Source organism: Solea senegalensis, linkage group LG10 (assembly GCF_019176455.1).
Source record: "Solea senegalensis isolate Sse05_10M linkage group LG10, IFAPA_SoseM_1, whole genome shotgun sequence".
NCBI classification, from domain to species: Eukaryota; Metazoa; Chordata; class Actinopteri; order Pleuronectiformes; family Soleidae; genus Solea; species Solea senegalensis.
This window is the reverse complement of record NC_058030.1, coordinates 7,446,308-7,456,172: the sequence shown is the minus strand read 5'-3', so window position 1 is coordinate 7,456,172 and position 9,865 is coordinate 7,446,308. Positions and strand designations below refer to the sequence as shown.

Sequence of the window (9,865 nt, the reverse complement as noted above, 5' to 3'; positions counted from 1 at the left end):
CCCCTTGCTTTGAACCCGCAACTAACAAACAAACAAGTATCAAGATTTCTTTATTGTCATTTCTTGTTCCCCTAGCCCGTACAGTAACACAGAAAGACACAAAAGAGAATAGGCTAAAAAGATGATAATATGATAAAACTGATAAGATTAAGTAGAATAATAATAATAATAATAATAATAATAACATTTGCACCACATAACATAAGAGTATTCATTCAGTACTCAACATTCAAATGGAACAGAACTAAACACATAACAGCAACTTTAGCTATTAGTAACGCAAAGGAGGTCTAACTTGGCTTTTCCAGTTATGGAGGTTAACTCTGAAATAAAGGCTGTAAGAGCCTGAGGAAACGCGACCTGTCCCCCAAGAGACAGAGTTGAACTGATTCACCTGTATGATGAGTCACTCCTGTATTGTTTTAATTATCTCTTGCCAGAAAGGCAGAACCAGGGGACAGGCCTATCAATAATAGCCTTTTGTAAATCACTCACACACACAGAGTGTCCAATTTGCCTAATACCCAACTCTGCATGTTTTTGGACTGTGGGAGGAAAACCCACACACACACACAGGAAGAACATGCAAACTCATGCATCTTGCATGCAAACATTCAGAAAGGCTGTTGTTCCGACCGGGTCTCGAGCCCGGGTCTTCTTGCAGACCAACCTTGTGCCCCAGCCCACTCTAAATATCTAATACAGTATATTTTTTTACCCATGAGTCCCGATTAAAGTTACTCATCAATTTTCCCATCATCAAAACAAAGGGACCGAAATGGCCAATTGCCTTTGAAATAAGTAAAAATTAGTTTTTCCTGGAAACTGACAAATTGTCCCACTGTCCTCCTTATTATATGCGGAACACAAATGAAATACATTAAATGTTCATTGTTGAGAGAAACAAAACCATCTGAACCAAATGTGTGGTCGTGTTTATTATAGTATTGTTTGTGAGCTACACACACCCGAATATTTTATTCCCCTATAAATATACAACTCCATTTACCGATGGCTATCAAGAAATGAAGATGATCTTTACAAACAAGATAAAGACTATTTTAGAAACAAATGACAGATTAGCACTTTATAAGCCCTTGAGCCTGTCTGTCTTCTAAATTGGACCACACACACATCATTTTATCTGATCCACTTGATCCGAGTCAAGAGATGATCCAGGGGTATTTACCCTCAGACTGAACTGCGTCAAAGGCTATTTCAAGCACTATCAATCATGTTCTGCTGGCAGGGGATGGTACAAATGAAAGATGGCAAGGAGAGTACTGGAATGTGATGAAAGCGGGAAAACTATAAATTATGTCTCGCTTTCTAAAGTTGTACTTTTTCTGCTAGCCTTTCGGATGAGTTGCACGTTTGTATGTGTCTCCTTCACATTTTGTGTTTTCATACATTCATTGGACTCTAAACTTCACTAAGCATCTGACTGGATTTAATGAAAGTAAATAGGTCACAACAACACTTAATAAATAAGTCAATGTCTGTAAGTGTCCTGATAGAACCTTGGGTGACCTTTTGTTCTTAAGCAGTGAAAAGCATTGTTGCTCAGCAACCAGGTTACATGAACTGAGTGACGGTAATTTAAGCTCTGAGAGCTTAAATTACCAGGGGCGTTGTAACAGAGTGGGCTAAGTGGGCAATTACCAGGGCCCAAGGCTGCGAGGGGCCCCAAGAACAGTTAAATATGCTTGTTCCCCTTTAATCTTTTGATCAATAGGATCGGAGAAGATGCAAAAAAATGCTCTGGACTTTTCAGTCACTACGTTTTCAATGGTTCTCAGACCAACAAAGGTATCAGCCTAGATTTTGCCATGTTATTGCCACAGTTGTCTTATTCCTCTGTGTACATAAACATGCAAGGTACATAAACATGCAATTACAGTTTGATGTTAAGAATATGGACCGCACGGGTGGTGTAGTGGTTAGCACCCTGGCCTTTGCAGCAAGAAAACCCAGTCGGAACAAGCGCCGTTCTCCCCATGTGTGCATGTGTTTTCTCCAGTTTCCTCCAACAGTCCAAAGAGATGCAGATTTGGGACTCGGCAAATTGGACACTCTAAATTGACTGTAGGTGTGAGAGTGGATGGTTGTTTGTCTCTACGTGTGGCCCTGTGACGGACTGGTGACTTTCGCCCTATGTCAGCTGAGATTGGCACCAGTGCCTCCCTCCCTCCCTCCCTCTGACTGGGTCTTGGCGTGGAAGTGAGCCTCCCACTGTGCTGACTATATATACATGAACTAATTATATATGGGGATTCCCTGTGTCATCTACCTTCACTCGTTTCCAACCCGGAATAGTCCTTTAACCCTACACATTTGTCATCTTTGGATTTATCTCTAGAAGAACCTACCATAAATCTCAATTTCACATTGAAATTTAAGACCCAATATTTTTCCTATTGAGTCTAATTGAGAGCTGAAGGCAACATGAGACAGAACCAGAGTGTGGTTCACATGCCAGGAGGATGCTTTCTTAAGCCTTGGAAATGACAAGTATGTCTCAGTGAGACTTCCTGTGATATCGCTGCAAAGAAGAAGAAGAAGAAGAAGAAAACAGTGATGAAGATGAATGGCCAACACCAAAGAAGAAGAAGACTGTACTTCTGAAGCTTGGACGACTAAAAACCCAAACAGCAGCAGTGATTCCAAAATGTTGCAAAGCTGAAAAATGTAAATAAACCAATGTTTTCTTTTCAACTCAGTTTTTAACATGATTTTCAGATGGTGGTATAAAAAAAGCAAAATAAATATACAAACACTCCAAAACTGCCTTTTCTGTAGTGCTCTTTTCATCTTTTTTTTAAAAAAAAAAACAAAAAACAAAAAAAACATTTATATACTGTGTATATATACGTATACTGTTTCATATATATTGTATATTGTTATTTTCTTTTGTTTTTTTTTAATTTTGTATGCTTGTTATGCACCAATGACACCAGAACAATTTCCTTGTATGTGCAAATCATACTTGGCAATAAAGCTCTTCTGATTCTGATTCTGATTCTGATTCAAAGACATAGGGCAACTTAAAACTTAAAACAATTCCAATCAAATACTTAATCTGCCAAGAAGGTTGAACATAAAACAATAAAAACAATCATTATAAACAGTGCCACGACACACAGTTTTTATGCGTTTGCTGCATTTCATATATTTATTAGATATAATTTGTTAAATCACTTTAAAATTTATTTAGCGGACAAAAGTAGGAGGAAATATTTGTTTTTTTTTGCAAATATACTGTATATTTTAATAACACACTGTATGCTCCCATCAAGATAATGTCTATTACTTTGTAGAAATACCGATGTGCTAGACGAGAGGCTCAAGTCTTGTATTCAGCAAGAACGGTCAATCACTCGACTCGCAAAGCTGCAACGTCAGGTCGTCTGTCCATCACAGGGCCACAAACAACCGTCCACTCTCACACTCACGGACAATTTAGAGTCTCCAATTAACCTAAACCCCCATATTCGGAGAAAACCCACGCGCACACGGGGAGAACATGCAAACTCCGTGCAGAAAGGCCCCTGTCGTGAACCCGGGTCTTCTTGCTGCAACGGCAGCTGAAGCTAACCACCACACCAACCGTGTGGCCCCGCAACCTAACATCAACCAGTAAATGTATCAGTGAGATTTATGTGTTTCCATTATCGTGTTTCTGAATCAGACTATTTATGTAACCAAGTGAGGAGGAGCAACACAAGACCCCTGGAAACCCCTTCAAAGACAAACGAATGCCACAACTGCACCACCCTCTCTCTCTCTCTCTCTCATACACACTTTAAGCCAATGAGCAGGCAAAAGGGCATTATTTTTAAATCTCAGCCAGGTGCTTATATGAAAGTGGTGCTTGTGCCTGCAGTAATATACACCAGGCGTGGGTTTTCCTCACACTTGCTCCTGTTAAAGAGGAGGACTGCAGTGGCGGATTCGGTTTATTCCTCAACTGTGTTAGAAACAGCCATAATGTTTGGTTATGGGCGCAATCATTTCACCTGGAGTGGAACTCTGAAGGAGCTGGGGGGAAGCTGTCCAACCCTCTGCACAGGTAGGTACAGCCAGAGAGTGTGTTGTATGTGTCCTTGTGCATAAGCCATATGTGTCATTTATACAGTATACAGTGATGAAAGAGTGAATGATGCAGGGTGGGTCTGACGTCTTAAGTGAGGTTGGTATTAGACACTGAGCACTTTCACACACTACAGTGCCAATGCAGAACCTTGACTTATAGGCAGTCACTTTATCCAGTGCATTTAGTTGCAGTCTAAGCATCACATTGTGGTCTATACTGTACTGCTGAGTAAAATGTCAGCCTTTCAAAGCATTTTAAAGGGACAGTTCAGTTTTTTCCCCACAGTGTGTAAACCCAGGTGCGCTCTCAGTTTTTCACTGGCTATGTTCTTCTTGTTTAACAGGGGAAGCTCATTTCAGGCTCGGTTATTTATACATATATTCTTACATAAGTCCTGCAAATGATCAACTACAACAAGGAAACGCCATTATTATGTAAAACTGAAATGGTATAATAGTATTTGTACAACAATGGGCTATATCGGCGAGCAAATAACACACAGCTATTATTCCACTGACTTCCTCAGCAAAATCCACTGGTTCTGCCTTTCAGACAGTTCCTCCAATCATCATTTGTCCAATCACTGTTGAGCTCACCGCTGTGGCATAAACCCTATTCTGTGCCATCCCATAGAGAACAGTTGGAGCTGAAATTGGAGTGGTTTTAATGTGGAGGCTGCTATGGGAATATGAAAATCACATAAGACGATCTGTCACCCGTGATAAACAGCTGATTCTGAACAAACGAGTGACACGTAATACAACACAATACATATCTGACGACATTTTAGAGGAAGCTGAGTTTCCCTTGCTGTCTTAGAGCAATCACCACTGGTGCAATCATTCGTTTTCACGGATGCAAAATTAAAAGATCTGATTGTGGTGTCGCGTCGTGTGTTTATTTTTACATAAATGCTGCACTTGTTTGCTCATTTTACTCCTCTTCCACGTCAGTAACTTTCGGATCTTTTTTAGAATCGAAACACACCGTCTTCTTCAATACGTCATTTTTATGTGGATCAGACACGTGACAGCACCAAACCAGGACGCCATGAGCGGATCGACCGTTCACGAGTTTTCAGATTAGCATGTTTACATCCAATCAGGCTTTTCTTCTGATCACTTGTGTTCATCTAAACATAGCTACCGAGAACGACCCTCCATATCTCAGGCTGGTTCCCACCGTGGTGCACCGAGGTTGCACATAGTAAAATCATGGCTAACGATGTGTCAAACCCGATACCTCCACACTCCAAAATTTCCTCATATAACAGAGGAATCTGATATTCTTCCTACAGTTTGGAAAGACACACATTATAAAATGATATAAAATGATACAGTGGTATCATTTCTGCCATCAACTTCTCTTAAGTAAGTAGCCAAAACTGGCAAATTGTTGGTGTCAGTCAAACTGCACCACTATCTGTACTATGTGACTGTAATGTCCTGAATGTGGGAGTGCATTCTGTGTCTTGGCTCTCTACAGTGCAGGGACGTCAGATCAGAGGCATAGCCGAGAGGAGCAAAGTAGTATCCAGTAGTCTAATGAGACACGAGACACTTGATCGTGCCAAAGGAAAACTGGAGCAACTGTTAATGAAACTCAGCGAGGGAACAAATTGATACTCTTAAAATGAGAGTGAGGACGGAGCAGGCAGACTTTCAATCATGAAGGTTTGGGCTGTCACAAAGAGACTGAAACTTTCCTTACTATGCAGTACATAACAAATACAGTCTTTTAAAAAAAATAAAAAATAGATGAAGTGTGAGACAGACAGACAGACAGACTGTGTACAGGTGTACTGTCGTAGTCCTCGCCAAAAGTCAAATCTAAAAAAAGACTCCAAAACATATATAGAATCCATATCTCTCCATAACCTGATCTCAGAACAGCAATTTTTCCCTGTGGGATATGATGTTTTAATTTACAACCCACTAGTGGCAGCAGTGTGCTATTGTCTCTGGAAATGAGTTTTCCTTCCTGCCGTTGCCTCTAAACACAACAGCAAATTAAATAAAACAGGAAATTCCACATGTTGTACTTTGACAGTTGTGTCGCTGATTTTTGCATTTGGGTTTTGATTTGTGAGACATCCTGGCCACCACAGTTAAGGCTGCAGTAGGAAGGGAAAACAAGTTATTAGTAGTTAATAATTAACAATAATACACATTTGTTTCATCCACAGGTGATTCAATTTATTGTTTGCTTTTTAAGGTTTCTTTGCAGCATAGGAGGTTTTGTCATTGGGAGGACCTGTATGCAACAAAAAGCTTTTGTGGAACAGCCAAAAGGTCTAACTACTCTCAAAAAGTCCACTCCATTTTATACCAAGCCCAGAAGAGGAACTTGATTTATTCTTCACTGAAAGCTTATAATGTTTTGTGTATGCCAAATTATGCCAACTGCACCTTGAAGAGGTTTCTGGGGTTTTGAAAAGGATTTTTTTTAAGGGAGGGCTCCCAGATTACCCCTTGTTTGTGTATTTTGTAAGTGTATATATCAAGACAATATAAACACTAGAGTTTTCTAGAATAAAGAAATTTTGTGGATTAAAACACTACTAGAATAAGCAGGAGTTAGCCGGTGAGTCGGCTGCAGAGTGTGTTGCACACTCAGTAATGTGAGCTGAGTTATAGATGGAAAGCCCAGAGATACATATCACATATGTGTAGTGTCTGTTGTCTGTCGCCACCAGTGAAAAAGATTAAGACGACAGCTGAGGCAACACACTGGGTCTTCCCTCATTATTGAGTACATGTACAGTATGTGTGTGTGCGTGTGTGTGTGTGTGTGTGTGTGTGTGCATGCCTGTCTTTGTGTGTGTGTGTATATATAAATGTGTCTCAAGCCAGGGGAAACCTGGGGACCGAAGTGTGTGCATGACTTGAGACATGTGGATTAGCATTCTGTCTCTGATGGGAATAACAAGGCCCCTTTGAGTGTTGCCATGTGTCTCAAAGTGTGCGTCTGAAGCCAGGTTCGGATTGCTCAACATTGACCTCATGGAGAGAGTCTGTACAGTTTGTCTCATGTCTCTGGTCAGTGAATATCTTTGTATTACCCCTTTGGTGGTTTAAATCAGTGGACAGTACTGTCAGTGTCCGTCAGTGAGTTTACATGCATGTTAAAAGCACAATTTTAGTTGGACTAAATTTAATGTCATGTAAACACGTAAGTCCGACTTAAATCGAACTAGTCTTAGTCGAACTGACAGACCGGGATAATGCGATTCATAGTCCGATTACTTCTGCATGTCTACGCTTAGTCGGACTGGAGTCGGAATTGGTGTTCTTGGTGTTCTGTGTACGCACCAGTCTTTGACCTGGATGTAGAAGGAGACGACATATAAACTGCAGTACTGTTGCCGGCAAAGATTAAACGACACGGTGGCGTCGACCAACTTGTGGACTGATGAGGAGACATGTACAGCAGGTACGAAACACACAGAACCACAGCACAAGCCATCTTACCGCCCATCTTGTCGTTGCTGTGACGTAAAGGTCAACAGGAAGCAATTGATTCAATACGCACTAGCTTATAGAGCGATACAGCGCCACCTACAGAAGCGGAGTCAGACGTACACGGCCAAGAAATTGATTTTCTCCTCCACATGTAAACTCCTGCCTTGTGTTCTGTCGATGTTTCAAAGTAAAAGCATTATTGTTTCTGTTATCTGTTTCCATTCATTTCTTTCAACAAGGCTTTTGTTATGAAATATTTGCAGGACCAAAGCTGGTAACTTATTAAATATTTGACGACAGGTGTAAATGGTGGCTGATGGACATGACAAAGGCTCACCTTTTTGGCAAACTCACTATTGCCCTTTTAATGTAAGGTGTTAAGGAGTATTTTATAATTGATTGAATATTAAAGTGTTAATTACCAAATGAATAACTTAATTATAAACCACTTATATAAATCCTTTATAATGGTTGTCTTTTTCGTAGAAAGTGATACTTTCTTTTATTATTATTATCTTTTTAAATCCTTTTTAAAGTGGGTACTGTTAAGTGGGTGTTTAAACATTCACTGGTTGCATTTTGTCCCTGTATTTGTTGTGACATATATGAAGGCCATTTTTTTCTGATAGAGTTTGGTGAGTATCATAAAAAAAAAAAGGAAAAATCTGAGGTCGGACACCAACCCTTAGCCCCTGAGGTCTGCCTCTGATTATAGTTTGTGTCCTGTAGCTGCCTGGCTGGGCTTGTCGAGGCCTTTTTATAGTGGTAGCCTTCTCAACACCACAGCACAAATGTTTTCTGGAGCACTTTATCCTGCAGGGATAGGGTTACACATGCGCAGGCATGTGTGCATGCCCTTAGACACAACAAGATACACGTTTAACCACTTTTATTTATGTCTCCATGTGTCGAACAACGTTTTACTGCAGCATGTAAGACGATGATGCTGTCGGAATGAGAGGACACCTGCAAACACATAACTGCACACCCAGACACACACATACACACACACACTGCTAGAAGTCATTGTATGACTTCTCTCACTTGTTAGACACAGCAGCAGTGTTGCATGTGGACGTCTGTGTTGGTGTTAGAGAGAAAATGAGACAGACTGATGCTTCAAGTTTCACTTGTGTGTGTGTGTGTGTTTGGGGGTGGGGGGTTGGTGTATGCATGCACAGGACGCTCTTTGGATATCCACTGTCTACCTCCCCCTGACTGACGATCTCCATCAGCCAGAGTGACCCTATCCTTACTTCTGTTCGTCTGTCTGTTTGTCTCCTCTCTGTTTGTTTTATTGTCCATTTATTTGTCTGTGTTTCTGATCAACTGAACAATCTGACTGGCACAGAGCAAGGACGAGTAAGAATGTCAGCCTCCCCAAGCACCTCGAGCGGCTTAGAGGTCCTGCTTTCTGCCCTGCAGGTAGGATCTACTTTATATTTTAATTGTGTTCACTCTATGTATTGAAACTGACCACATGCGTAGATTCTACAGTTTTTACCTGTTTAGTTGTTAGATTTTTACATTGATTACATACATTGTGACTGTTGCAGGTTTTGATATTTATATATTTATATTAATATACTTTTTTATCAAGAAATTATCAGAATCTGTTGATCCATGCTGGTATTTTGGATTATAGTATGCTCACAAATAGTTGACCTCTGAAACATCGCTCTCAGGCAGAGTTTAAAGTACTATCGTATTGAAAAGCAATTGTTTTTCAGCCGCCATGGAAGCAATAGCGCAGATGTAGGCACAGAAATCATAGTGAGACAAACGTCATATGTAATTCGTGAAATATGCGTATGCCATTAATGCCAGTGTAAAAACGATCGCATGTTGACAAAATGTTCTTGCTGTAAAAAAACTGTCATTTAAATGTCACACACCTAGGACATATATTTTAATCTTTATTTTTGATTTATGAAATCTACTTTTCATTGTTTCACCGCTGCTGGTAGCCACGTTGACAATGGGAACTAAAACTTGACTAAAACTTTTCCCCCCCAAAACAATAACTAATTGCACTGATACCTAATGTGCAGCACAACAAAATTAATGAAAATGTTAGTTAGTTAGTATTTATCAATTAGATTTGGAATTTAAAGAACAAATCGGAAAACAATATTATTATAGTCCTAATATTATTAACTTTTCCTTCATGTCAAGATAGAAGCTGCTCTATTTAACAAGAGTACTTGTTGAGTTGCTGGCTTATAACAACCCTTAGCTACTGTTATAGTATTTCCATGTATCAACAAAAAGTGGCTGACCACAATCTGACATTAATCCCCTTTTCTCTGCA

At 40.1% G+C, this 9,865-nt stretch overlaps 2 protein-coding genes across 5 annotated transcripts in view; one reads left to right on the top strand and one right to left on the bottom strand.

The window, feature by feature from the left end:
* The window catches only part of LOC122776381 (receptor-type tyrosine-protein phosphatase zeta-like), a 940,026-nt gene that overhangs the window by 301,758 nt on the left and 628,403 nt on the right, over nucleotides 1-9,865 (bottom strand). The window lies entirely within an intron of this gene.
* LOC122776387 (cytosolic carboxypeptidase 4) overlaps nucleotides 8,621-9,865 on the top strand; it is a 30,519-nt gene continuing 29,274 nt past the window's right edge. The window contains exon 1 of the mRNA XM_044036900.1: nucleotides 8,621-8,979. Coding sequence (XP_043892835.1) covers nucleotides 8,923-8,979 — 57 coding nt within the window. The 5' untranslated portion in view covers nucleotides 8,621-8,922. The remainder of the gene's footprint in view (nucleotides 8,980-9,865) is intronic.